General features: G+C 47.7%; 13 protein-coding genes across 13 annotated transcripts; 8 read left to right on the top strand and 5 right to left on the bottom strand.

Annotated features, from left to right (window-relative positions):
* Positions 1 to 113: 113 nt before the first annotated feature.
* N7471_006780 (Helicase C-terminal) lies at positions 114 to 365 on the bottom strand (the record flags this gene model as incomplete). Its single annotated transcript, XM_057279499.1, has 1 exon — positions 114 to 365. The coding sequence occupies one exon, from the start codon at positions 363 to 365 to the stop codon at positions 114 to 116; it is 252 nt and encodes an 83-aa protein (XP_057139109.1).
* A 1,452-nt stretch (positions 366 to 1,817) lies between these two features.
* Positions 1,818 to 3,383, bottom strand: N7471_006779 (Monooxygenase FAD-binding; the record flags this gene model as incomplete). Its single annotated transcript, XM_057279498.1, has 5 exons — positions 1,818 to 1,874; positions 1,921 to 2,248; positions 2,297 to 2,443; positions 2,493 to 2,631; positions 2,678 to 3,383. The coding sequence occupies 5 exons, from the start codon at positions 3,381 to 3,383 to the stop codon at positions 1,818 to 1,820; spliced, it is 1,377 nt and encodes a 458-aa protein (XP_057139108.1).
* Positions 3,384 to 3,644: 261 nt separating this feature from the next.
* Positions 3,645 to 4,603, top strand: N7471_006778 (uncharacterized protein; the record flags this gene model as incomplete). Its single annotated transcript, XM_057279497.1, has 5 exons — positions 3,645 to 3,653; positions 3,713 to 3,876; positions 3,926 to 4,286; positions 4,340 to 4,396; positions 4,445 to 4,603. 5 exons carry the CDS (start codon positions 3,645 to 3,647, stop codon positions 4,601 to 4,603), a joined length of 750 nt encoding a protein of 249 aa, XP_057139107.1.
* Positions 4,604 to 4,711: 108 nt separating this feature from the next.
* On the top strand, positions 4,712 to 6,732 carry N7471_006777 (uncharacterized protein; the record flags this gene model as incomplete). The annotated part of the gene is made up of 5 exons (XM_057279496.1): positions 4,712 to 4,812; positions 4,860 to 5,034; positions 5,085 to 5,448; positions 5,495 to 5,805; positions 5,860 to 6,732. 5 exons carry the CDS (start codon positions 4,712 to 4,714, stop codon positions 6,730 to 6,732), a joined length of 1,824 nt encoding a protein of 607 aa, XP_057139106.1.
* Positions 6,733 to 7,417: 685 nt separating this feature from the next.
* On the top strand, positions 7,418 to 8,680 carry N7471_006776 (alkene reductase; the record flags this gene model as incomplete). Its single annotated transcript, XM_057279495.1, has 3 exons — positions 7,418 to 7,636; positions 7,695 to 8,025; positions 8,073 to 8,680. 3 exons carry the CDS (start codon positions 7,418 to 7,420, stop codon positions 8,678 to 8,680), a joined length of 1,158 nt encoding a protein of 385 aa, XP_057139105.1.
* An 84-nt stretch (positions 8,681 to 8,764) lies between these two features.
* Positions 8,765 to 11,298, bottom strand: N7471_006775 (uncharacterized protein; the record flags this gene model as incomplete). Its single annotated transcript, XM_057279494.1, has 4 exons — positions 8,765 to 9,319; positions 9,385 to 10,613; positions 10,665 to 11,090; positions 11,139 to 11,298. 4 exons carry the CDS (start codon positions 11,296 to 11,298, stop codon positions 8,765 to 8,767), a joined length of 2,370 nt encoding a protein of 789 aa, XP_057139104.1.
* A 2,181-nt stretch (positions 11,299 to 13,479) lies between these two features.
* N7471_006774 (Major facilitator superfamily domain general substrate transporter) lies at positions 13,480 to 15,206 on the bottom strand (the record flags this gene model as incomplete). The annotated part of the gene is made up of 6 exons (XM_057279493.1): positions 13,480 to 13,675; positions 13,722 to 14,113; positions 14,160 to 14,701; positions 14,760 to 14,925; positions 14,985 to 15,011; positions 15,087 to 15,206. The coding sequence occupies 6 exons, from the start codon at positions 15,204 to 15,206 to the stop codon at positions 13,480 to 13,482; spliced, it is 1,443 nt and encodes a 480-aa protein (XP_057139103.1).
* A 517-nt stretch (positions 15,207 to 15,723) lies between these two features.
* On the top strand, positions 15,724 to 16,865 carry encD (Fe(2+)/2-oxoglutarate-dependent oxygenase encD; the record flags this gene model as incomplete). Its single annotated transcript, XM_057279492.1, has 3 exons — positions 15,724 to 15,949; positions 15,995 to 16,473; positions 16,527 to 16,865. The coding sequence occupies 3 exons, from the start codon at positions 15,724 to 15,726 to the stop codon at positions 16,863 to 16,865; spliced, it is 1,044 nt and encodes a 347-aa protein (XP_057139102.1).
* A 445-nt stretch (positions 16,866 to 17,310) lies between these two features.
* Positions 17,311 to 19,254, top strand: N7471_006772 (MFS transporter; the record flags this gene model as incomplete). Its single annotated transcript, XM_057279491.1, has 7 exons — positions 17,311 to 17,504; positions 17,567 to 17,618; positions 17,679 to 17,995; positions 18,055 to 18,201; positions 18,254 to 18,624; positions 18,681 to 18,968; positions 19,022 to 19,254. 7 exons carry the CDS (start codon positions 17,311 to 17,313, stop codon positions 19,252 to 19,254), a joined length of 1,602 nt encoding a protein of 533 aa, XP_057139101.1.
* A 768-nt stretch (positions 19,255 to 20,022) lies between these two features.
* N7471_006771 (uncharacterized protein) lies at positions 20,023 to 21,514 on the top strand (the record flags this gene model as incomplete). Its single annotated transcript, XM_057279490.1, has 3 exons — positions 20,023 to 20,051; positions 20,158 to 20,278; positions 20,333 to 21,514. The coding sequence occupies 3 exons, from the start codon at positions 20,023 to 20,025 to the stop codon at positions 21,512 to 21,514; spliced, it is 1,332 nt and encodes a 443-aa protein (XP_057139100.1).
* Positions 21,515 to 22,424: 910 nt separating this feature from the next.
* On the top strand, positions 22,425 to 23,546 carry N7471_006770 (polysaccharide deacetylase family protein; the record flags this gene model as incomplete). Its single annotated transcript, XM_057279489.1, has 4 exons — positions 22,425 to 22,530; positions 22,590 to 23,167; positions 23,228 to 23,331; positions 23,396 to 23,546. The coding sequence occupies 4 exons, from the start codon at positions 22,425 to 22,427 to the stop codon at positions 23,544 to 23,546; spliced, it is 939 nt and encodes a 312-aa protein (XP_057139099.1).
* Positions 23,547 to 23,763: 217 nt separating this feature from the next.
* N7471_006769 (Glycoside hydrolase superfamily) lies at positions 23,764 to 24,921 on the bottom strand (the record flags this gene model as incomplete). The annotated part of the gene is made up of 2 exons (XM_057279488.1): positions 23,764 to 24,618; positions 24,694 to 24,921. The coding sequence occupies 2 exons, from the start codon at positions 24,919 to 24,921 to the stop codon at positions 23,764 to 23,766; spliced, it is 1,083 nt and encodes a 360-aa protein (XP_057139098.1).
* Positions 24,922 to 25,812: 891 nt separating this feature from the next.
* Positions 25,813 to 27,264, top strand: N7471_006768 (uncharacterized protein; the record flags this gene model as incomplete). The annotated part of the gene is made up of 4 exons (XM_057279487.1): positions 25,813 to 26,090; positions 26,153 to 26,475; positions 26,524 to 26,864; positions 26,923 to 27,264. The coding sequence occupies 4 exons, from the start codon at positions 25,813 to 25,815 to the stop codon at positions 27,262 to 27,264; spliced, it is 1,284 nt and encodes a 427-aa protein (XP_057139097.1).
* Positions 27,265 to 27,482: the final 218 nt, after the last annotated feature.

Genomic DNA, 27,482 nt, shown 5'->3' with positions numbered 1-27,482 from the left:
AAGTTTGTGATGGTTGATGGATGGGTTGTAAAAGAGTAGTGAAGGATGAGCTTGGGAAGGAATTATGCTCGGGATGTGCTTCATCATTGAGATCTGCATCTGTCCAGGGTTTGTTATGAGGGAGCAGGAGCAAATGTGCTTGAGCGGCGTATTTTGTCACTCGGTTGCCGAGTGGGTAGTAGCCGCTCTAGTTCCTTCATCCGGTTGAACTTGCGAGTGCCTTTGGTGACAAGAGACTGGAGGATGTTCTCGTTGGAACTAGGTATATCGCCTATGTCTGCCGTTTCTGTATCGTCATCAAGCTGTTTTTCCACGTAGGTTTCCTCGTCATCTCGGCCCATTTCACCTGCTCCTGGCTCGGTCATATCATCAAGAAGGCGGATTCGGATGTGCCGATTTCGATTACGTATATTGGTTTGGAGCGGTGAGCGGCCGTAGCTGAACAGAGATGAGGCTCGTCGATATTCTTTCCGAGTGTATTGGGCGGAGAAAGAGGCCCGTTATACGAATTGGGGGTCTCGGCGTAAGTTTTAAAATGCGTACTTGAAATGACGGGTAAGTGAGAGAACAGTGAGGTGAATTCAAAGTGAGAGACGAGTGAGAGATAAGTGAAACCGTGACAACCAAATAAATCGGCAACTTATATAATTACTTGGTTACTACCTAGGTACTTACCTACGTAAGAGCACACACGGCATTTCTAGTTTGCATACTATCATTATCCAGGCACCAGGGGCAGCCTTCCAAAGTGACAAGAAAGAGCACGTCTCTGGGTATTCCAGATCAGCATAAAACCTTCTACTTTTCCTCTCTCCATTAGATTTTCTCTTTGCGTCTGCAGTGAATTTCTCTCTTCCTTCACTTAACTTCCACAGCTGACACCCTAACCCGTGAAGCTTCACTCTCCCTATCGTCCCCCTCTTCATTTATTTCAACGATCCTCACTGGCGTATCAACATGTCCTTGGGAAGCTAGTATGAACCTCACCCGGCTCTTCACTTCTTTATCTAGGGCAACGCTAACAATCCCAACAGCTACGATACCGGCCCCGGATACCACCAAGTTGCCTCGCTGGCTTCCCTACCCGCAACAGTCCTGGGGACTGATGAATCCTCTCCGGGTCCATGGGCTGCACATACTATGAATGCCTCATAGGCTAGAGCCAGGGAGGCTCGTTACTTGAAGACGGATCTGTTACACGTACTGCACGTCAAGATGCCTCTACGGGAGCCATTACCCCGTCCAATACGCTTCCAACCATCTCATTAGACCGCCTTAGGGATGCGTGAGATGATAGGGAACGATGTGGCGAACGTCGAGTCCACAATAATCCAAGTGACGGGTCGTGTCCAGGATGATGAATGCCGGTGGTGCCTGCGCGACCATAGGCCATGGGCCCGATTTGTCGTTCTGGATGGGCCACATGGGTTGGTTTGCGGCTGTGGGAATTGTCACTATATTCCGTGACGTATTCCGTGACGAGGATTTTGAAGGGATTGATCTCCTTGAAGGAAAAGATAGGTTTCCCATTCACTGCTGAACAGACGCATTTTTGTCGATCTTGAGATTGTTTGTGTTGGGGTTTCATCATGAAAGCCCGGTTCCAACAAAACATAGCGCAAGTGCTTGGAGCGGCGTTTGAGGCATCTTTAAAAAACACATATACCTAACAAATTCTCAATGCAAAGACTTTGATATTATTCTAGGCCGAAGAGACCGATTTATGACGTAAAATATCAAAAGAAAAGAGAAGAATCGGGGCCTCCAGTGTGCCGCTATATCCTGGTAGGCGATAAACGTAACTGAGTGACATCAACCTACAGTCTCGACTCAACAACACTAGTTCCTAGTGATTTACCCCACCGACGATCAACCTAAACAAAGTCAGTAAGGCCCGGAGCTAGAGGAAAAAGTACGTACGTCTGCAATGTGGTCATATCCCAACAATTTAGGTGCCAAACCGGGGTCTCTCCAAGCCAATGCTTCTCCCTCCGGCGTAGGGACCATCTGCATCTTTCGATCTCTTTCCTCCTGTTCAGCGCCGTCGTGTAGGTGGTAGAGATATTGTTGGATATTCCCGCGCTCAACAATCATCTTTGTCCGTTGCTTGCGACACTCCTGGAAGATGGCAAGGGCGTGTTGCTTGGCGGTCAGGAACTCGGCTGAGGTCTTGGAGATACCGGGGCTATTAGGGAGTCGAGAAAGGCATTCGCCTAGAACTGCTCCATCCTCGAAGGACATTCCGGCACTACAATTCTTAGAAAATATCGAATTGCGCGAAAGAGGGGTATCATACCCGGATGCCAAATATGGCAATGTAGCGTGGACTGCGTCACCCAACATCACAAACGCCCCGGAGGGATGAGTCCAATCAAAGTTTCCGAATCGTATGCAAAGACGCCATTTTTGGACAGACTCACACAGCTTCAAAAGTTTGGGGATACTGTTGAGATCAGCAGGTGATTGCGGTTGATGGGAATTATATAATTTACCGAGCATCCCAGTCTTTGAACAGAGCACACATCTCTTCCACATTCCCTTCGATCGTTGATGCTAATGATTCCTCTGGGATATCGTCGGGGACAAGTAGCACCATATTGAACAACTCTCCGCCACGAAGCACATAATTCACTACACAGTTAGCAATGGAAATCATGCCATGGAAGGCAACACATACCTGCATGAGCATCCGGACCCAACCAGTAGTTGACCTGGGGATCTGTCACCAATTCCGCAAGATCAGGATCCCTCCGCATCTCCTCTGTTGACAACAGCAAACGATATGCGAGATCACCAGTCTTGACCGGCGGATCGACTCGACCCAGCAATCCCTCCGTCAACTTCCCAAACACTCCATCCGCGCCAATGACAAGATCCCCAGTCCACTGTCTCCCATCCGCCGCAGTAGCAGTAGCTGTGGTCCCATCCTCGCTCACAGTGACATCTGCCACACGAGCATTGCAGGTTATAGTAACCCCCAATTCGAGCGCCCTTTCTACGAGACACTGTTGCAGATCTGCGCGATGAAAGTCACGGTACCAAGTGCCCGGGTAGTTACTCTCCGAAGCGTGAAAGTCCAACGAAGAAATTGGATTACCCTTCCATCCAAGGAAGTTGCAAACCCGGGGAAAGGTCATGTGTGGCGTCAGAGCCTTTTCAAGACCCCAATGCTGGAGTACTCGCGAGCTGTTCGGTAAAATTTGGATACCTGCGCCAACTTCTTTGATTTCCCGTGTTGCCTCGAGGACCTGGACTTCATGCCCAGCGAGTGCACAACTGATCGCAGACCCAAGACCTGCGAGGCCTGCTCCAACAACGACAACGTTTAGTTGACATGAGGCAAATCGGATTTCTTGTTGTTTGATAGGGATTTGAGGGGCCATTGTCATGGGTGTGTAACAGAACCCAGACGAGGGATGTTTGGATTGTTGAATACCGTCCGGTGTTCCGTGAGGCAAGACTACTTATGATAGATAGGCAAATCGGACATTGTCACTCCATCTTTACTCGACTTGATTCGAACGTGGACAAAGATGGGGGTTAGCTTAGCCTGGTGTTGCCGCTATCCGATAGCTTAAAAGGCAGGAATATCTAAATGGAAGGGATTCATTACACAGTAATAATATATTCCGCTACACTACGATATGTCGAGAGTGAGTGTTTCCACCTTTTTCTTGATGATCCGAACTAACCGATCAAGTTTTCTTTGAAGGGGCGCACGGCACTGGTGACGGGAGGTGCTCGGGGTTGCGGGCTAGCATTTGCGCGGGGACTCGCTGAGGATGGCGCAGATGTAGCTGTGTTTGATGTTGTTTCACCAGAGGAAGGATTCCATGCAATTGAGAAAGACTGCGGTGTCCGAACTGCGTATTACAAGTGCGTGGACTATTGTTTTGATGCTTCGTTACATCGTTAACAATGGCAGAGTCGATGTCTCATCCCAGCAATCGTTGCAAGAAGGGTTCGCCACCTTCCAGAAGGATTTTGACAATGCTCTTGATATTTGCGTTCCATGTGCCGGTATTAATCGCCATCTCCCATTCCTCGAGTTTACCTACAAGGATCATCAAGATCTACTATCTATCAACGTCCTCGGACTTTACTTCACTGCCCAGCTTGCAGCCAAGCAAATGATCGCAAACAAAACGAAACATGGCAGCATTATTTTAGTCGCCAGTATGGCGAGTCATATTGCTGTGCGCAGCCAGCTATGTTCGGCTTATTGTGGCACGAAGGGCGCGGTCAGATCGATGTGTCCTGCGATCGCTAAAGAGCTGGCTGAATATGTGAGTTGATCGCAAATAGCTTTCCGACAGACGCCACTAAGTCAGTAAAATAGGGTATCCGAGTCAATTCTATCTCTCCAGGATACGTTCGAACAGAAATGACGGCCTCAGTAAGTTCACACTGAAACAGAGTGCTACGATTATCCGCTAATGGCCAGTTCCCCCATCTCCTGGACGGCTGGAAATCCGAAGCCATGAACGGCCGAATTGCCCAACCAGAAGATATCATGGGGGCGTGTGTATTCCTCGCAAGCGACGCGAGTTCGTACATGACCGGGTCGGACATTGTTGTGGACGGTGGGGTGACACGATGGTGATAAACACTTGCAGTGAAGAGTGGGGGTTTTCCCCCGCATCGACTACAATAAATAGAGAAGATAGAAAAGAATCAAAGGATTTGTCAATCACCAAATACAATTTCAATAATGTCACCGAGTGCAGACCACGAAGGCTACAGAATTGGCCCTGTCGATGCTTCCACTACCGTTGTGGTGGTGGGCGCGGGACCATCAGGGCTGATGCTAGCGTATGTCAGTTCCTTCTTCAATTGGTGCGATACTAACACTTTCGAAGATGTAATCTTGTTCGCTTTGGAATCGCTGTGGTGGTCCTCGACGATCGTCCCGACAAGACATCCACGGGCAAGGCCGATGGAATGCAACCCAAGACAATCGAAACATTCAGACAACTTGGGTTGGCGGACCCGTTACTGAAGAGCGGAGCTCGGGTTTACGATATTTCCTTCTGGGTATGGTTTGTCTCAATTGCTGCTCCTGGATCTGGCTGACAAATTGCCAGGAGTCAACGGCAAACGAGTCACTTCGACGCACAGGTCGCAAAACCCACTATCCCGAACACGTCGGTGCTTCTGATCCATATATATTGCTAGCCCACCAGGGAATGGTTGAGGAGGTCATGATCGATGATATGGAGGCACGGGGTGTGTTCGTCACAAGGAATAGCAAGTTCGTGTCTTGCTCGCGGGTGGACGGAACAACACAATTGGATATTGTATATGAGGATGTTATGACGAATACTCCTTGCAAGCTCAGAGCAGATTATCTAGTTGGATGCGATGGAGCTCGGTCGAAGGTTCGATCATTTATTCCGGATGCAGAGCTTGAGGGAGAATTAACAAACGCGGCCTGGGGTGTGCTGGATGGTATGCTTTCGCGCTCTAACGAGAGCAACATTGGCTGATCAGATAGGTGTAATTGATACGGACTTCCCTGATCTATGGAGCAAAGTCGCGTTGCGGTCTCATTCCGCTGGATCGATATTGTGGATTCCCCGGGAGAAAGGCATGACTCGATTATATGTCGAGTTAAGCTCCACCGACGGGGATCGAGTGGAGAAATCAAAAGCCACGCCTGAATATGTCATGGGCCGTGCCAGGGAGGCAATGTATCCATTCCACCTAGAATGGAAAACAGTGGAGTGGTTTGGAACATATCTTGTGGGCCAACGGGTTGCGAAACGCTTTATGGATTCAGAGGCAAAAATAATCATTGCAGGTGATGTATGTCGAACTCGATTCGGAACCCACCTGGTGCGTTCACTAACCGATACACAGGCCGGCCACTGTCATTCAGCTCTTGCGGCTCAAGGTGCCAACACAAGTATGCACGACAGCTTCAACCTCGCATGGAAGCTCAATCTCCTCGTCCGAGGACTGGCAAAACCATCCTTACTCCGCACCTACGAAGAAGAAAGACAAAAGATAGCATATGACCTCATCAATTTCGATGTCGAGCACTGCAAAGCATTTGCAGCAGGTGACGCAGAACTATCCAAGAACTTCGACGCCAATATTCGATTCATATCCGGCGTTGGAGCTGAATACGCTCCCGGAATGTTAACACAAGCTCCAGCTACCACATCTCGTCTCCAACCTGGAATGCTCCAACTCCCAGCTAAAGCCACTCGCTATATCGATGCCAACCCGGTCGATATTCAGTTGGATGTTCCGATGTTGGGTCAATTCAAGATCTATATTTTCGTGCCGGATTTTTGTCGCTCGCGGACATTCCTAAACAACATTTGTCAACAGCTGCAATCCATTCTTTCTGGGGCCAGTGTGCGAGCAGATCATTCATACGAGAAGCATCCGAGAGGACATTCTCCGTCAGATGGATTTGTTCAGGCTCAACGATACACTTCCGTCTCAAATGCTTTTACTTTTGCGATGGTCACGCAGGCTGCTCAGTCTGAATTTGAGATTGCAGAGCTGCCGGAGATACTGCAGACCAGTCGGTGGACTTTATACGTCGACAATATTGAAGCGCCGAGTTGTACTGAGAAGTGGTTTGGGAATTTGGATCTGGAAAAGATTGGCATCGCTGTTGTGAGACCTGATGGATATGTTGGAGCTATTGATACTTGGGATGCCGAACAAGTGGGTGCCATAGGGCAGTGGTTGCAGGATTATTTCTCTTTCATGGTGTAATATTTCATTAGAGTATTTTATTGTATGTGTTAAGAAATTCCAAGACAAATTGAGATTATTTGCATATTAAACCACTACAGCAGTTCTTTCCGTAAATCAAATACATAAAAATGACCAGAACCATGCCTTCTGTTCAACCTGACTGTTCGTTCTACGTCTGGAGATTTGTTTCATGTAGGGTGATTATAATCAGCTTCGCCGCGTTGCCCAACTGGTAGATTTATATACCAGTCTTATATTTGTTGATATAGAATGTCCTTCCACATGGAGATATATATTTTGAAAGATGTTTCCCAATTTTGAAATTCTCCTTGAATCGTCATAGTCAACATAAATACTTTAAACACCACAGAATACACAAGTCCACAGAAATCAATTAGCAATTCAATCTCCCAAACGCAGGAGTATTCACCATCAACAAGATCTTCATCCCAAAATGGAAGTGGATACCTATATTCGAGGGTGGGGTAGGTCATTTATAGTGGGGGTGGTGTGTGTTGATTGCCGATCACCAACGCTCAACCCTCATCCCACTATTCAAACAGATCAACAATCCCACCTTCAATGGAAAAGTCAAGAATGGAAACGCCAAAAATGGCATACCATTGCCCCTCCAAGCTATATATATCACGTTAGCCAAAGCCAAAATGGGCTGTCAATCACAAAATCAATATATCGTTGCAAAATGGGCTCAATCGCAATCACCGACCCCTTGTTCGAGTCCGTCCGCCTGGGTGCTCTGACTCTCAAACACCGCGTCATTTTGGCACCGTTGACACGGATGAGAGCGGGCAAGGAGTCGGAGGGTGTTTATGTTCCCAATGAGCTGAATGTCGAGTACTATTCGCAGCGAGCTTCGGAGGGAGGGTTTATGTTGACGGAGGCAACTCCGATTAGCAGACATGTATGTAAAATTTCTGTGTTGGAGCAGTTTGAGTAGGTCATGAAACTAACTTTCTCAGGCTGCTGGATACCCAGGAGTCCCTGGCATCTTTACTTCCTCGCAGATCGCGGGCTGGAAGAAGGTTACCGATGCCGTGCACGCTAAGGGTGGTTATATATACTGTCAGTTGTGGCACGTTGGGCGCGCGACTGTTTCCTCCTTCATTGAAGGAAAGGATGTTCTTGGAGCTAGTGAAATCCCAATCAGTGGAAACGCACTCGATGGGTCTGAGTACGCGGGATCGCCACCTCGGGCCATGACTGTGGAGGAAATTCAAGATACAGTGAAGGACTACGTTGCTGCGGCAAAGCGAGCCCGCGAGGCCGGATTTGATGGAGTCGAGGTTCACGGTAAGAGTCTTTCCAACCGTATTTATGTGCTGTGACTAACGAACCAGGTGCCAATGGATATCTCCTTGACCAATTCCTCCACGACAACGTCAACACCCGCACCGACGAATACGGCGGCAGCATCGAAAAGCGATCTCGCATCATTCTCGAAGTCCTCAAAGCCGTCAGTGCCGAAATCGGAGCCGACCGCGTCGGCATCCGCCTATCGCCTTACAACTATTTCCAGGATACACGGGATTCCAACCCCAGCGCCAACTGGCTTTCTCTGTGCTCGCAGATCGCCGGATTGTCGGAGGAATCGCGGCCCGCATACGTGCACATGGTTGAGCCCCGGTTCGACGAAGTGATGGATGAAGCCTCAAAGATTGACTCCCTGGCTTCGGATAAGCCGTCACTGGATGTGTTCCGGCCGACGCTGAAGAAGGGAGGGATCTCATTGCTGGCGGCTGGAGACTTCAACGCTGAGAATGCGGGTGCTAAGCTTGCGACCGATGGAGCAGATGCTGTTGTGTTTGGTCGTTATTTCATCTCGAACCCTGATCTGCCGCGTCGGTTGAAGGAGGGTTTGCCTTTGACTCCCTACGATCGCACGACATTCTATGGTGCTGATCCTGCCGAGAAGGGTTATACTGATTATCCTTTCTATAGCAAATAGATATAGATATAGAAAGACCGCGCTTATTCAGACCAACACGTGGGATTGGGTAAACTACATATTGACTATCATATACAAAGACTATCATGACAATCTCATCAAAACTTTCATCGCATCGTGAACAACGGCCCATCGGACTGTCGCTAGTTGTTTAGCCATAGCCGCTGCGAGAGGACGAGGACAATATTTGCCAGATAGAACCGCTAGCTCAGGTAAACTGGGACAATTAGTTAGCATCACAATCAAAGAAGACAAATCGGTGTTGATCCGGTTCTCATCAGAGGTAAGATTGGGTCCACGATGGAAAACCCAGCAGGCCAATGTGCATAGATACAAACACCAGGGGAAGTGGAAGGAATCAGCCTGGTCCCAGTCATGAAGACTCAACACCGCGTCCTGAAGTAAAGATGCCGCTTGTCGCGCAGTGGTACAAGATGGTCCGGATTCCTCCTGTAACCATCGGGTAATATTCCGCAGCGACCGTGCCTGATCAGCTTCAGTCACTGTACGACCCAAGATCTGACACGCGCCAGCAACGATCTGCAAATCGAGGACCTCGACATTCAACGCGAGATAAGCTGCGTGATAAAGAGCATAGCCTGAGATCTTGAGCCCTGTGAACTGCCGCGGGCTAGCAGTCTGAGCGAGTTTAATAGCAAGGCAATCGGCATCGAAATCGATTTTCCACAGATCATACGACCGACCCATGCGCGGCGTCCAAGCTCCGACACGCTCGGGGTCTCCGACCGTAGGGTTGTTTGATCGCGACGTTTCAGGTCCGCAGATACGGACATTAACCCGTGCAGCACGACTATTCGGGCAAAGACATTCAGATCTCGAGGCCGGGCAACAGCCGCCGGTGTAATATATCCTTTCAGAACGGTGAGGAATGGCTTATTCTCTTCTCGGAAGGCGTGCTGCGACCACTCTCGGGCGGAAGAGGCATCCCAAGCCGCAGGACCACACGGTAATGAGGATCTGATCTCGAAGGCAGACATACACAGCGACTGCGAGAATAGCACTGCGTGCTGCGTATCCCACATGAAGCAATGTATAGCCACCCTCTTCCGCTGTTCTTCCTCCATAGCCTGTCGCCATAATTGATCCAAATCCTCCGTCTGATTCATGTTAGGCAAGCCACGTATACCACAGCAGTTGCTGCGCCTGATCATTTTGATCAACACGCAGTGGAATAGCTGTGCGCGCTCGCGCTGTTTGGGACCAGCTCGCATTTTGCCGAAGCAATCTATCAAAAGCATAGTCTGCAGGACCCATAGGTCAGCTTGTGGTGAGAAATCCGGGTGGCAGAGTAACTGGCTTCGCAGGACATCGTGGACCTCTACTGCCAATTGGTGGGCCTCGCGCGTGCCGTATGTCGCACCCATGAAGAGAATCGAGGCGAGGAACACTGGTGGCGCAGTACTTGGATTAAATGTATGTGGGTGAATCAGAGGGTATGTCGTGTTAAACCGATCAAAAAACATATCACAGTATGACTGAAGCGCAGGGAGTGTCAGGAGCGGCGATTCAAGTACCATGGGATTTCCATCAATACTCGTCGGATGTGCGTGTGCCACTATTGCTAGAATCCCCATTCGTGCTGCTTCGGATATTATCGGTAGATTTGCTCGAGTGTTTGGATCCAGCACCGCTGCACTAGACATCCAATCCAGGTCTGGGAGACTGGGTACAGGGGGTGAAGTGGTTTCCCCCAATGTTTCGTCTCTATCCATGATTGAGGCCATGAGCAAGGCCGACGGACCATCATATTCTTTGAGTATTTCCGGGGGGTTCGAATCCAATTCTTCCAAAATGGGCGCTGTGTCAAACCCAAGAGGGATGTTGAATTGATGGAAAGCATCGTCGAGGGAAGCAACATCGAAGAGCCAATTGTAATTGGAAGTTGCTGCAAATGGGAGATTAAAGTCAGTTGCTAATGAGGTTAGCATACGAATCACGGGTGACTAGCTAGAGTACTCCATACCAGTGTCCATTCCAAAATAATCCCCTATCCCATCCAACTCAACACCAAAAGACCCATCCGCTGCATCGAACTGTCCTGGCATTGGCTCAACATATTGCTCAAAAGATCCAGCTGGCACCAACGAAGCCAGGAAGGGATCTGTGTCATCCATAGACATTGATGTTGGGTCAGTCCCCGAGCCAGGCGGTGACAACGGGACACCATCATGGAAATACTCTTCCGCGTCTCGTAATTCTGGCTCTTGACTGGAACTATCTGCCGAGATAGGAGATCGAGTTGCAGCCGCATTCCTCATTTGTCGCTGTGAAGGACGCACAATAATAGAACCATCCTCAGCTCTCCGGGTTCTCTTTCGCGTCTTCAACGTCCCCTGTCCGGGCCCTCCAGCTTCGAGATCCCGTTTCTCGTGTCGCTCTATATGTCGGGCTGGACCATTATCAGCACCTGTTTAACCACTAAAACATGTTGCCTTACCTAGCAGATCAGAGCGTTGAAAGTGAACAGAGCAACGCTCGCAGGTATACCCATTGCGCGCCTGCTCGTGGTTGAGCGCATGGCGACGCAGGTGCTCTGCGCGCGTGAAGCTCTTGCTACAGCCCGGGTGTTGACACGGGTGCTTTTCTTGGATTTTCATGGTTGAGTAGCCCCATTTGCGAAACCAGGCCTGGCCGCCTACTTCAATGTCTTTGACAATAAATTACTCGGAGTAAACCCCGATATCGACTGATAAGAATGCGGGGGACGAAATGACGCTAATTGCTGATTGGTATAATTTTAATAAGATATCCAAAGCTCTTATCGAGAGCATTTATTGCCAATGGAAGTGTTAGCCACTTAGAGGTCTAGGCTTTGCCACTAGGGCCGGGGGATTTCGGATGTTGGGGGTTCTCCAAATATCCAAGGAAACATCCTAAGATTCCACACAGTAAGAATCGCATGGGCTCAACGGTTTAATTATATCAGACAAGAGTGGTCGGCCGCCTATGCTGCCTACGCTTGACGACGCAGGACTTAATCGGGTTTATCTCGCTCACCTTGATATTAGTGAGGTTATAATTAAGATAACAATCATCGTTTTTGGACGTTGTTTTAATGTCAATTTCTTGGATATTGTTCTCCTTATATGTGATAACCGTCTAAAAGGATAATGAATAAGAATAGTCGGCCGCTTATGCAGCCTGGTGACGTATTATTTTGGTACTCTGTTTGAAAGTTTTTTTTGAGATGTTTTCCATTTGGTGCTGTAACTAGATGTAGCCGTAAAAGGTCTTAAAATGTGCAGAAGATCTGTTATATATACCCTTTGGCAATAGGGGGGAATAAACTCTGGTATGTACGACGGTGAAAAGCACAAACCGTACCAGGTTTGACGCCGCCTCCAAGTATGTACTTGACTGTTCTGCGTGTTGGATCATCCCATTGATGCCCGGTTGTGCAGACTGAGCGCTTGCTTGTTAGCTTCGGGATATAAATGCCCTGCTCTCCATACATTGCATAGATCATGGTTCTTCATTCTCTCTCTCCCTCAGCTAGTAGCCTTAATACTACGAAATTATCTCGCTTATATATTCTGAATCAAGCATCGGGTTTGAATACTGATGGAGGCAAACTACCACAAAGCAAGACCAGAAAGAGGGGGAAGCATCAAGATCTGTCGGATATACCTATTGCCATGGAGTTCTTTATAGCTCCATAGAAACGAAGGGAGGTTTGAGTCACTACAGCAAGAAAGCAAAGCCTTGCTGCCTTGCTGCCTGAATGCCTCTGCATCAAATACAAACGTTCCGCAGCTGGAATAATGGCGAGGCGAAGGACTGACGCTCTGCAATGGATCCACTGTGTTGTCAGGCTGCCTTGAAACCTATCAATTAAAACAGCAAAACAGCTGATCTTCTACGTACGGAGGGCCCTCCGTGATTGAGATCCGTTTAACCCATTTTGGAAAAACAGTCATCGTTCTACCGAAAGACGTTGATTGTCGAATGTTGTCCACTGAACGCCTGGTTTGTCGAGGTAATCTTGAATGCAGCTCGAGTGAGCACAAGGACAATGCACGCTGGGCTAGAAGCCTTTCAATCTATAACCAGCGATGGAATAGCTGAACTGCACCAATTAAGAGAATTGGGATTGTTGGCGGACAAATCACGTCCAAACATTGCTCTCGCCGTTAACAAATTACAACGACGAAGTGCAGCACCACGACAAGAAGATGTGGAAGCATTGTGACAGCCCAACCGTTACGTCAAAGGAACCATGCACTTTGGAATATTGCTTGGTCGTACACACACGAACCTACACAGTCACGATCTACATGGTTTTTGTACGGCATGCAGTGAGAGAAGGAATCATACGATTAGAACTGGTCGCAAAAAGAGATGGAATTGATAGAAAATGAATTCTGGCATGCACACAAAAAGAAAAGAACAAAAACATATGGGATGAATTGAAGCAATATGCATGAAAAAGCACTTTGAAAACCTACAAAAACAGGCAGTTTTATTATGTGAACCGGAATTGATCAACTTAATACTACCGGTTTCGACACAAAGTTTCTGCTGAGAGTGTTCCTCAGGATTTGTGCCTCGGGCAGTGTGTTGTGGTGGCCTTAGGCCGCAGTAGATGCCTCAGACATCAACCCCTCGTTGCTATATAGATAGTCGGGCTGTTTGCTCCCAGTAGGAATCAACTCTCTCCCTCCTCTCCTTTGGTCCCTAAATAGTGTAGATGCCCAAGAAAGAGTTATGACGAATTATGGCAAAACATGTATTTCTGTGGGGTAGGGATACTTGGGGATGTTATAAACAAACAAAAAGCATCAAGGGAAATACCTCCACTCTGGACTCTTTTCGCCCTCCTTGAACTGACTAGTATCAGTCTGATCATCTCTCAGTCTTAGTCCCTGTTTGCTATCTCGGCGGTGATTCTCCATACGCATCCAGCCTCCCAACCCAAGAACAAGGACAATGCAGACTGCATTGCAACAACAAGTTGCGATGAGAGTTGGTAGATACCTATTCAGTCAGCGATAGCTCTTCGTAGAACAGGAGAGTTTCTCACTTTGGTGCATATTGAGTTCGGAATGTGCCAGCGCTCAATACTCCAGCGAAATTGCCCAGTCCTACAAAAAAGCCCGTGTTGGCAGCTCGGGAGTTTTCGTGTACGTTGTTATTGTTGTGCCATGCATGGACGAGACACGATGGAATATATGATCCTGCTGCCATCAGGAAACAGGCGAAGTAGGCTATCCCCTTGTTGTTCTGAACGTCAATAGCAATTAATATAATCATTCCGACCAATGAAACAGTCAATGAAAAGACAATATGGAGCGTTCTTTCGCGGAAATAGTCGGATGACTTGGCCACGCATAGCAGGAATACTGCTCCGACGAGATTTGGCGCCACCGTCCAGAGATTAGTCTTGATGACGGAGTATCCCAACCGTTGAACAATCTGCTATTGTTAGGCAAATGCCGATGATGCAGGACTGAATACTCACCAACGGGAAGAAATTCATCGCAGTGGCATAGGCAACAGGGTAAGTGAACGTAATCAGACACCACACTGGAAATTTCCAGTCGTTCCATGACTCAAAGCAATCCTTGAAATTGAATGGCGTATTCACCTCCGATGAGGTATCCCGAAGCAGACGTGCTGTCGCTGCCGCCCTTTCTCTGTCAGTCAAAAACCAGGCTTTCTGTGCCCCATCTGGTAGCAGGAAGAATGCAACAGCCCCGGTGACTAGCGTTATTGATCCCTCGATAATAAACAACCACTGCCACCCTTTGACTTTTGGGTCGTTTATCTGGAAAGCTCCAAAGGAAATAAGTCCACTAAAGGCAGACGCCAAAACTGCGAATGACTGTATGATCGCCAGGCGGAATCCCATCTCACCGCGCGTATAGAACAACGTGAGGTAGAAGGTAGCTCCGGCAAAGAAACCAGCTTCAAAAACACCCAAGATTATGCGAATCGCAAGTAGAGAACCGAAGTCCTTAGCGGCGCATTGGCAGAGTGCTAGAACTCCCCACACAATAGACACTTTCAAATAGACATCAGTAAGCCCCATCTAGATCCTCAAAGGTCGGGAAGGTCTCACTAATAGACAGCATAATTCTGCCTGAAAATCTCTTGATCAGCAGATTCCATGGAAGATCGAACAACCCAAATGGGATGTAGAAGAGGAGAATCAATATAGAATAGTCATTTCCCTTCAAATGCAAATCCTTTTCTAGGCCATCTGTCTTCGCATTTGCCAAATTGCTCTGGAATGGTTGTTCATTAGTATTCTTCCGCCAAACATTGTGGTTGTCCAAGCACTAACCCGATCCATGCAGTCAAAAAAGTACATCTGTGCATTAAAACAAGCCTCAAAGTTAGCAATTAGTACTCCCAGTAATTTAGTGTATTATGCCTGAGGACTTACCAAGCAAAGCGTTGGAAGCACAATGAAATCAATTTTCCTGACATAAGACCTTTCGCCCTCAGGATCTGTATACGCAGTGCTTTCACCGATGTTTATTTCATGGTCAGGCACCTTGGCCATTGCAGTTGATTTCAATTCAGACATCATCATATATTGTTCAAACCGCTAATTTTCAAATCTCTAGCGCGGAGGTTATTAGACAGGGTTCTTATACTCAGCAACATATCCTTCCCGGTATAGCATTCCAACCCCTTGACTTTCACATTCGCAGATGTAGTACTAGTACAACAAGCTATGTCCAACCAGATATGACCAATCGCCATATCTCCAGATTCTCCAGATAGGATATATTTTGCACTTTTGTTCTTTTTTCTCCCCATGTCTTCCCCGCATGCCTTATCGCAGCAGCATAATCTGATCCCCCCCCATTCTTGGGGCATCCGTGTTCCTACCCCCATCCTTCACGGCACATCCTCGAGCTCGAGCTAGAGCTCAGTAGCTGGAGTCAAGATGTCGGACTTCTGTCCGAGGTTGGACAGTCTTGGGGTAGCTCTTTTTCAACTCCGAGGAAATATATTGAGTGCCACACGAGCTGCACAAGCAAACACAAGCACAACCCATCAATTTATCCAGCAAAATGTCTCTACCTTCAGCTCCGCCCATCTTGAATTTCTCTCCATTCTATGGTCAAGACAGCGACGCGAAAACCAAGTTGATCGACGAGGTCCGCAAATGTTGCCAATATAATGGGTTTTTCCAGATCACCGGCCACCGCATTCCACTGGACTTGCAGCGCCGCGTCATGAATTGCTCCAGGCGCTTCTTTGATCTCCCTCTGGAAGAGAAACTCAAAGTTGACAAGAGTAAGACCCTTTGCCAACTCATTGCGAATTATACTAACTAAATAGATCTCACCACGTTCAACAGAGGCTACGAGCTCCTCCGATCGCAAATGCTAGAAGTGGGCACCGGACCTGAGCTGAAAGAAGGCCTATACATCGGCGAGGAAATACCCGAAGACCACCCCTACTATTTGGAGAAGAAGTTGAACAGCGGACCTAACCAATGGCCGTCTACGATCCCCAGCAAGGAGGAATTCCAAAAAACAACCATGGAATACTACCACGCGGTATTCGATCTGGCAAAGGATGTTTTGGGAGTCCTGGCTCAAACATTGGGAGTTGAATCAACTTTCTTCGACCCTCTCACACTCGGAGCTGTCGCGACAATGCGATACCTACACTATCCCGCGCAGCCACAGGATACCGACGAGAAATTGAACCGCGGTATCGGCGCGCATACCGACTTCGGATGCATCACTCTGCTTCTGCAGGATGAGGTTGATGGTTTGCAAGTCCTAGACGCGCCATCCGGACAATGGCTAGATGTGAGTTGCAACCGAAATACATTCTTAACATTGACTGACTCTGACGGAGATAGGTCAAACCCGTTCCCGGGGCATACGTGGTCAATTTGGGTAATCTCTTCATGCGCATGGCGAACGACAAATACAAATCCAACACCCATCGTGTGATCAACAAATCCGGTCGGGAGAGATACTCGATTCCCTTCTTTTTCAGTGGAAACCCTGATTATATCTGCGAGTGCTTGCCTAACTGTCGTGAGGAAGGTGAACCTGCCAAGTACGGTCCGATTACCGTGCAAGATATGGTGACGGCATCTTACAAGGAGAGCTATGGCCGCGCTGAGGCATTCAAGAAAGATTTTGATTTACAGAAAGAAGATGCCATTCCACTTGTTGCTGCGGTCGGTGCTTAGTGTTATTTATATTCCAATTCATTGAAATCTTTCTGTGTATTTGATGCTCGGTGTCGAAGAACACCAAAATATAGAAACAGTATAGAACATTGTTAATTTAATATTAGCATACTCTACGGCACACAACGCGGAAAAGTAGAATAACCATGTCGGATAGGTTGGCTAATCGATCGGCAAGCCTAACAACGCCAACTGCAGCGAATCCACCAAGTAGCTCTCGGACTGGTTTAAGCCGGTTTGATGTCATCTTGCTCAAGAGTGGGATGGCACATTACTTCCTCTCCACTCTTGAAAGCCGAACTCAACCCTATCAATCTGGAGTTTACGGACTATCAGGCAAGGTGATCGATTGGCAGGCACGTCGTAGCCCTAAAAGAGACGGACATTTGACCTGGTGTGCCTGGAATGAGAGCAAGGAATTCCTCACCCGATTACCAATTGCAAAATGGACGATATTCAAGTCGACAAGAAGCAAACGCAGCCAGCAGAAAGGAGCAGCGCTCCGGACTATGAGGTTGCTAAATTAACAACAATTGATGATTATGAGGTTGAAGATTTCTACGGATCCTCCACCACCAAGGCGTACCGCCTGAAGTCCGAATTAGTGGGAAAATGCATGGAGGAAATTGGGATGGGCTGGTATTGACGCCTCTCATATATTTTATCACTGCTTTGGGCCATTGAGATATTGACACTACCAGGTTTCAATGGAAACTCTTCGTGGTTACCGGTTTCGGATGGATAGTCGATAACGTATGGAATATCACTCCTCTTCTTCTCGCACTCACCCTCCCTAACATTTCTCTCAAATAGTTTGCATCTCAAGGCATTGGCAGTGTTCAACCCCCTATTAAGCAGGAGTTCTCCGGCATCGTGCAAGTTAGTTACAGCTCCGTTGCGTATTATGTTGGCCTCATCTTGGGTGCTTCGTTTTGGGGTCTGTCGAGCGATCTCATTGGACGCAAGCCGGCCTTTAATTCTACGCTGCTCATTGCTGGTGTCTTTCTGTGTGCCACTGCTGGGTCGATGAATTTCCTCGCATTCAGTGCACTTTGGGCAGTGATTGGAACCGCTGCTGGTGGGAATGTGCCAGTTGATTCAATGATATTTCTAGAATTCGTGCCAGGAAGGTAATAATCCCGTGGCTGGCAACATCAGTCTGGACCATTGCTAACTCCAGCACTGGCAGTCATCAATATCTTCTCACGGCTCTCTCGGCATGGTGGAATCTTAGTCAACTGATTGTGTCCTTGATTTCTTGGGTATTCTTAGCCCACTTCAGTTGTCCAACCGATGCCACCCCAGAAACGTGTTCTCGAAATCAGAACATGGGATGGTAAGAGTCACAAGATATACAATTAATCTCCTCGCTAATGGTCCATCACTAGGAGATACACGCTCATCACTCTAGGCGGCCTAGCCCTCGCATTTACCTTCATTCGCATTTTCGCTTTCAAACTCCCCGAAACTCCCCGATACCTGCTCTCCCAGGGACGAGACCAAGATGCGGTTAACGCCATCAATTATGTTGCCCAGCAAAATGGCAAGCCAGAACCCTTGACACTTGATATGCTTCAAGAAATCGATGCTCGCTTTGGAAATACCCCCAGCGAAGAAGGGGAGTCTAAGCGAATGTCGACAAAGGATATCGTTAAGGAGAACATGCAAGCCTTCCGCGGGGGGCACTACCGTGCATTATTTGCAACAAAAAAGCTCGGAAGACAGACATTGATTATCTGGGCCATCTGGCTGACAGTCGGTAAGTGAAACGGTATGACTTATTGATGGAATATATCGACTCATACTCATATTCAGGAATTGCATACCCGCTATTCTTCGCCTTCTTGCCGTCCTACCTAGCAACCAAATTCACAGAAAAATCTTCTCTCTCCCTAACATATCGGAACTACTGCATCACATCAGCCGTCGGAATAATCGGACCATTATCAGCCGCAGTATCAGTCAACACCCGCATGGGCAGAAGATGGATGATGGCAATCTCAGCCGCTGTCACAGGCGTGTTCCTCTTCGCATATGTCGGCGTCAACAGTCCATCGGCGGACTTGGCATTTTCTTGTATTACCAGCCTTCTAGGCAATTTCGGTGAGACTGCCATCAAGCCCGATGTTTGATTTCGTAACTAACTAATATTACAGAATACGCTATTATGTACGCGTTTACTCCCGAGTCCTTCCCGGCTCCCCATCGTGGCACAGGTTCTGGAACAGCAGCTGCCCTTCTTCGATTCGGAGGGCTCATTGCTAGTCTTATCTCATCCCAGACTGGTTTTACGACTGCACCAATCTATGCGAGCGCGACATTGTGGGTTGTTGTCGGCATATTGTGTCTGGGATTGCCCTTTGAGACACATGGACACGATGCGCTGTAATAGACAGATCAAGAAGATGCTTTGAGATTTTGGATATACCATCAAACATTGGGATTTAGATAGATGGTTATACTGCAATGTTATTCAGTCATTTGGCATTGGATTAATACAAGAAGAGTCGGCCACTTATGCGCCTTGCATGCCTTTTGTGTACCCTTTCTCGTAGTGCTTTGATAGTCTTTTTCGAAATCTGTTTTGTTTTAGATATCTGCCCTCTTATTGCTGTTAGCCGCAAAATCTAGAATCTTGGCGCTAAACCACTTAAACCGTATATAGGACTTTTCTATGTATAACCAAAGCCATTATTCATTGTATGAAATAATGCAGCACTTCTGCCACTATACCATAACAAAAACCTCAGTTCCTGTTTAGGGCCAAGAGGGAGGGAGGTGGGGGGAATTCCTAGTTCGACAATCATCATGTCTACAGCCATATCAAATATTGAACGCTCATCGATGGATCCTTCCCCACAAACTTGATCGCCACCCAATTATATTCGAAAAGCATGCACATAACTCAAATAGAGTCTCTAAATAGTTAAACCCCATCCAGAAGGGCTACGGGTATTCACACTGCAGCACACGAGCTGGTCAAAAGTGGGGGTTCTCACAGTTCATATGCTAGATAAGAACTCCGATCTTTACCTGTCTGAGTATACTCGACACCATAGCTTGTTTGAGACCGTAGCTTGCTGCAATTGACTCACAATCAAGTAAAATATATTAAAAGATGGATCTAGAGGCGTTTTCATGAGGGTGGGGGCATGCAATGTCAATGCAAAATGAGAGTGAAAAGAGGTTAGCTTATTATCTATGATACACATCTTGCCTGTTTATATACAGAAACCGTCGATTGGTTAGTTCCAAATGATAAACTGAGTCACGATGTTTACTCTTTGTGAAGGTCGGTCATTATTATCAGATCAGGGACATTGGGAGTAAGGACCATTGAACTAACATTTCAAGTCTCCAAACACAACACCCAAGATAGTTGCTGGGTTATACTCTATGGAAAACTGTACGATGTAAGATATTTTCCATAGTTTGTAGGTAAATTCAAATTAGCTAACTTCCACCAGGTTACAGGCATTCTTGATACTCATCCTGGCGGAGCACAGGCTATCCTACGTTGGGGAGGACGAGATACAACAGAGGAATTCGACATGATCCATCCTCCGGAGACTCTGAAAGTGATTGAGCAGTCATCTGTGGGCACGGTCGAGTCACAAGAGCCGCCGGTTATGGATTCTACGCCCGAAGAGAGCATCCAAGCTCCACTGAGCACGTTGTTGAACCTAGACGAGATCCAAGCTGCAGCCACAAAGATCATTAGCAAAAAAGCATGGGGATACTACTTTTCCGCTGCAGACGACAAGATATCAAAGTATCTCAACACGCAAGCCTACCGCTCAATTGTGTTTCGACCACGGGTATTTGTGGACTGTCGCACTTGCACACTGGAAACCAACCTCCTGGGTCACAAAGTCGGGTTACCGATCTTCGTCAGTCCAACCGCAATGGCGCGCCTAGGACACCCTGCAGGAGAAAGAGGAATTGCAGAAGGATGTCGGCTTTTCGGGGGGCTTCAAATCATCGCAAACAACTCCTCCCTATCTCCGGAAGAAATCGTCGGAAATGCGCCCCCAACACAGATATTCGGATGGCAGCTTTATGTCCAGCTGAACAGGCGATTGAGCGAGAGTATTCTCGCGCGAGCTAACCAATTAGATCAAATCAAGTTCATCGTGTTAACACTTGACGCACCGGTATCGGGTAAACGAGAAGACGATGAGCGTATCAACATCCAAGCCAACACAGCGGCAAGTGTCAGTACCCAACTCTTTGCTGGGACAGATCCATCGCTCACTTGGGCGGATACCCTTGAGTGGTTATCGCACCATACTACCAAGCCGATTGTCCTTAAGGGGATCCAGACACACGAAGACGCAATCCTGGCCGCTCAGTATGCACCTTTAGTGAAGGGGATTGTGTTATCCAACCACGGTGGCAGATCTCTTGATACAGCGCCCCCTGCTGTGCATACGCTTCTTGAACTTCGAAAATACTGCCCTGATGTGTTTAATAAGGTTGAAGTGTGGGTGGATGGTGGGATTCGTCGCGGTACAGATGCTGTCAAGGCGCTATGTCTTGGGGCCAAGGCTGTCGGGATAGGAAGGCCAGCTCTTTGGGGTCTCGCTGCTGGCGGGGTCGAGGGGGTTGAGCGAACATTGCAGAGTTTGTTATGCTGCTCCAAAATATGAATCGGTGCGGTGTCGCTAACCTAAGGAATTTCTCTCCCTAGTTCTATCGGATGAGATGAAAACATGCAGGCGCCTCCTTGGTGCGAAAGCAGTGGGCGATCTTGGCCCTCAACATGCAAGTCCCTCTTGCTGTCCTATTTTGTGTCCATTGCTAACACTCAATCAAATAGATCAACACCGCTATATTGCAACAGCAAATATATAGAGGATCTTCTCATCTGGTAGATGAACCTCTGGGTCTGATAAAAGGGAAACTTTGAAGGATCAACCTGTCTTCAAATTCTGAATCTAGGTGTTTTTTTTTAGATTTTTTTTTAGATGGATACGATTGCACTAACAAGCATAGACCGTACAGAGAGCTTTTCTATCTATAACCAGGGAATTGATCGTTCATCTACGTCGATCTTGGGTGAAATGATGTTGTGGCCTCAGGCGATAGTTAGTGCCTCAGGCCCTGCAGACGACTCTCTTTCGTTTCCAAGCCTCTCAAAGTACAGAGTAAATACAGACTTTCCATCTAATACAAGTTGTAATCCCTTTGAATGTGCTCTATTTTCATTTAGCAATTTCGTAGATGGTGGGAATAACCCATTGAAATGACGATACGATGCCAAGCTAGCGACGCCGGCCTTGAATGTGCCAGTTGGAGTGAATCATGAGTGGGATCTGGGTAAATAGCTATCCATTACATGAGGATCCATATCTCCAATTCGAAAATCTGATTCAAATCATCCAGGGATCACCCCACCTTTGTCTGTCGCGGTGCATTGTTGGGGGTAGGTGGTTATATATTTACGCCGTGCCCCTCCTACGTCCGATTCCAACCAATTCCCAGGCCAATTGTGTTTCTTTTCTTTTACACTCAACATCAACCTCGTTCTCACCAATAATACTACTAATCCCAGTCATCATGGGCAAAAAGCGCGTTCTTGTTGGCTACGGTGTTGATATCGACGCAGTAGCTGGCTGGCTAGGCTCATACGGAGGAGAGGACAGCGTCAGCGACATCAGTCGAGGTAAGCCTAAGTATCTTCGAGATGATCGCTGTCATACTGACAAAATTGACGTCAACCAGGTCTCTGGGCCGGACACGTCGGGACACCTCGCGTGCTGAAGCTATTCGAGAAATACAACATCAAAGCAACATGGTTCATACCAGGCCACACCCTGGATACCTTCCCAGAAGAATGCGCAATGGTCCGTGACGCGGGGCACGAGATCGGGCTACACGGCTACTCGCACGAGAACCCCAGCGATTTGTCCACAGAGCAACAGCGTGACATCCTTGACAAGACATATAAGATGTTGACGGAGTTCTGCGGAAAGCCGCCGCGCGGAATTGTCGCGCCGTGGTGGGAGGCCAGTGCGGAAATGGTTGAGCTCTTGTTGGCCTATGGGATTGAATATGATCATTCCATGTCCCACGAGGATTGCCAGATGTACTGGCTTCGGACTGGGGATACGTGGACGAAGATTGACTACAAGCAAAAGGCGGAGACGTGGATGAAGCCGCTCGTCAAAGGTAATACCACTGGTCTTGTGGAGATTCCGGGCAGTTGGTATATTGATGATTTGCCGCCGATGATGTTTATCAAGAATTCGGCGAATAGTCATGGTTGGGTTAATCCGCGGGATGTTGAGGATATTTGGAGGGTTAGTATTTCATTTTAATTAGGACTACGGGCTGGGGATTAACAGTTTTGCTTGATACAGGATCACTTCGACTATTTCTATCGTGAGTACGATGAGTTTGTCTTCCCCATGACAATTCATCCTGATGTCTCTGGTCGGCCTCATGTTTTGCTCATGCACGAAAGGTATATTCAAAATTCACACTCTTCAAGCCTGTTGGGCAGTCTGAAACTAACGCACTCTTTTCAGACTCATTGAATATATCAACAGCCACGAGGGAGTGGAGTGGGTAACATTCGAGCAAATGTGCGACGAGTTTAAAGGGAAGAACCAGCCACCTCCAGGTGCACTCATGCCAGCTGCTCCGGGAGCGATTGCAAAGACACAGGCACAAGAGTAACTCTTGACTCGGATAAATGCCGTTTAATAGTCAGTGGGTTATCTAGATTATCCGCTGAGTGAGGGGGCGCTTTCAATTGAATAGATACGGATTAAAATAACGAACACCCTCAGTAGTCGAAGTATCAGTCAGTACTATTAAATTTACCAAAAGGACTTGGGCAATTAATTTCGTTTTATAAAGTTCAATCTCTCCCATATGACCCAGTACAAATAGCCTAACAAACAGTGCACTTCTTGCCCTGAAGCGCCTCCACAACAGCGTAATACGCCGGTTTAGCCTGGAGGGTATCATTGAAAAGAGTGGCACCTCCCTGACCTTCAAAGGTTTCAGGCACCCAAGAGTATTTATCATAAAAGTCCCAAACAACAACACCAATACAGCGACGTCCAGCCTGAAGACAACTTTGAACAGTGAGGTAGTAGTCCGCAGCCTGTTGTTTCTGCACAGCAGCAGTATAGTACGGCTCCTCCGCGAAGCGAATGTCGAGTTCCGTGACAACAACATCCAAATCAGCCTTGATATAAGCCTTCTTAGTAGCGAGTTGATCGGCAAGCGTAGGCGTCTGGCCGACGATAAAGTGAGACTCAAGACCGACACCATCAATACGAATTCCGCGCTTGCGCAAATTCTTAACAAGCTTTAGAACAGTATCTGCCTTGGTACCAGCGTTTTCAATACCATAGTCATTGTAGTAGAGCTGTACATCATTTGCACCGATCTGAGCCAGGGCCTGCTGCGCATACTGGAAAGCGAGGTAGAAGTATTCCTCACCGATAATATCGTACCAGACGCTGGACGAGAAGGTGCCGTCTCCGTTGATGGCTTCATTAACGACATCCCACGAGGCGCAGCGCTTGCCGAAGTGCTGCACCGTCTTGAAGATGTGGTTCTTCATAACTGCGGTGAGCTCCTCGGCGGTCCAGGTCTTGGAGGTGACGAAATCTGACACCTGGCTCATCCAGACAAGATTGTGGCAGCGGACTTTGGAGTCGTAGCGCTCGGCTAGGTCCATGAAATAGTCGCCATCGGTGAAGTTGAACTTGTTTTGCTCTTGCTCTGTGTACATGAACTAATGCCACGAGAATAGTTAGCCATTAGTCGCGAATTACCCAACAGTCCGATTTGGATATGCGATTTAGCCTACCTTGAGCGCATTAGCCGGAGTAATTTCGCCGAACTGATTTTTCAGAATCTTCAGGTACGCAGCATCGGTCGTCTCGTCCGTGCCGGGGATATCAGCAGCTGTGCCGAACCATTGTTTACCCTGAGCCTGTGCAAGGGCATTGAGGTTGTAATTGTTGCGATCTGGGTGTTTGGGCGCAGCCTGGGTGAGACCGGCCAGTAAAGCTGTGATTGCAACGAAAGAGCGCATTGTGACAGAGATGTAACTTAAGATGCAGAGGATGAGGACACTGCAGCAAACGACGCGGGAAAGAGCCTCATTTTAAACTGGAAGAATTCTGCAACATAGCCGTATACCCCTCTTAACAAAAAAGAGCTAGCCCGACTTTGCAAAGGCCCGGGAACGCAATCTCCGGCGTGAAGCTGAACATCTGCCGGTTCGTTGGCTATAGACTACTTTCCGGGGTAGCGTGGGGAAATTAGGCTAAATTACGGTTAGCTAGCCAGGGATGGACATTGTGATTCGAATTGTATTTTCCAGTCAACGCCACAACGGCGATATTTCGACAGAAAAGATAGGTTGGGGAGTAGCGCGTTGGCTAATCTAGGTCTACAGCACCTAGGCAGTTAGCTCGGATTTCCGGTTTAGCCAGATTGTCAGACGATATATGCCCCATTACAGCTCAGGCAACAATCCCGTCGGTTTTTGTTGTGATCAGATAAAATGCGTCGTATTTCTTGCCATGCAAAGTGCAATTCCTACATCCACCCCAATAGTCTGTTGAGGCATCAACATGAAAGTCAACTTGGGCGATTTCTAGCGCTTACGCGTTGCGCAAATGTTGTATCTTAAAGCCAAGCCTAGCCTAGCACCGGCAAAAATGCCAACAGGCTTAGCCTCGGCAGGAGCAAATAGTCCGAGTCCAGTTTTCGAAGCATCCGTAGCTACCTGTCAATAATAGGAAGAGAGAGTTGGGTGATTTTTGAATGCATTGTGAAATCCGGATTGAGAAGGGCAGAAACGGGGGAATCAACAACACATGTCGTGTCCCCCTCATAATTTACCACCAGATCATGTGATTGGCTATCGTTCACATCCCATATCAATCTGGGCCTGATAATATTCATTTGACACACCTACATGGCAATTGCCTGGGCACTATCGAGACGTTCTGTCCCCTTGAGGAACATCTCACGACTTTGCATTTTCTCCAAGTCCATATGTACCCACCCAGACAAGAGTCCGATCGACCAGCCCCTTTATTTTTCCCCCGTTGATTCAGAGCCACTTCATCGCTACCGCCAAGGCGACTACCACCCAGTCACCTTGGGTGATTACCTGAAATCTGGAAGGTACAAGGTGCTGCATAAACTAGGATGGGGAGGCTACTCGACAGTGTGGGCGGCCAGAGATCAAAGGTTGTGCAAAGTCGTGTGACTCAACGGTAGTTCTAGCTAACCAAAAAGTTACCTGTCTGCAGGGATGATGTTTATGTTGCTGTCAAAGTTTGTGTTGCAGAAAAGGACCATGGTGGGGAGACGCGAGAGCTCCAAACTCTGAAGAATTTGGGATCCCATCACCTTCGTCTAAAATATACGGTGCACCTGCTTGATACCTTCGATCTGAGAGGCCCAAATGGATCTCATAATTGCCTGGTATATGAGCTTTTGGGATCTAACATTCCGGACACAATTGATGCACACTTCCCCGGCGGGAGACTCCCTGGGAAACTAACGAAACTCATTGCGAAGCAAAGTCTTATCGGACTTGATTGCTTACACCAACATAATATTGCACATGGAGGTAGGTCACTCTTCTAGGAATATTTCGAAATATTCTCACATGATATAGATTTGCATACTCGCAATTTAGCCTTTACTATGCCTTGCATGGACAATGTAACCGAAGAGAAGTTCATGGAGAAGCTAGGAAAGCCAGACATTGGCTATGTCCGAAGGCGTGACGGGAAAGACCTAGAGCCTGGAATACCTGAGTATATCATTAGGCCTACCTCATATCGGGCGTATTGTTGGCATTCGGTCCAGTCGATCAAAATAATCGACTTCAGTGAATCATTTTTACGCTCTACAATCCCCCAGACACTGCACACCCCTTTGCCTATTCGGGCACCGGAAGTTATATTTCAAGATCGCATTGATTATCGTGTTGACCTATGGAGTTTGGGATGCATGGTATGTGGAATCACTCGACGCTACACGCCACGCAATAGTAAACTGATAGATACGACAGCTCTTTGAACTTTTCGTGGGACAGCCGCCTTTCGATACCTTCTTGATAACACCCACTATCCTCGTTAGCCAGATGCGAGAGATGGCAAGTGATGACTTACCTGAAAGATGGCACGAGATATGGGAGACGATGAAAGCAGATAACGGTGAACCCACAGAAAGCACCGTGCCCAATTTACAAGAATGGCTGGAAGAATTGTATTTCGATAGCCCGCAGAGTCCCGATCTCACCAGAGAGGATATCTCGAGGCTAGGGCAAATCATTGGAAGGTTATTGATGTTTGAGCCGTCAGCGAGAGCTTCAGCAAGACAAGTTTTGGATGACCCTTGGTTTGATCAGTAAATAACCGACCAAAAGCAGTCATTACGCGAGAGTCTGGGTGGAGTACTCGTTTTAAACCGAAATTGTATCTAAGGACCTCCCAACATGTCTTCGATCTTAAACCCTGCATCCCGAATAGACAACTCGCTCCGTACGGCGAGTAGATACGGGATGTGGGGAGACAATCGGCTAGGAAAGCTGGGCCTGTAGTAGACCTGATACTAGTATTCGGATATATT

Source organism: Penicillium samsonianum, assembly GCF_028829775.1.
Source record: "Penicillium samsonianum strain IBT 33392 chromosome Unknown utg000003l_segment0_segment0, whole genome shotgun sequence".
NCBI lineage: Eukaryota > Fungi > Ascomycota > Eurotiomycetes > Eurotiales > Aspergillaceae > Penicillium > Penicillium samsonianum.
The sequence above is the reverse complement of the archived record's forward strand: the minus strand, read 5'-3'. Positions and strand labels throughout refer to the sequence as shown.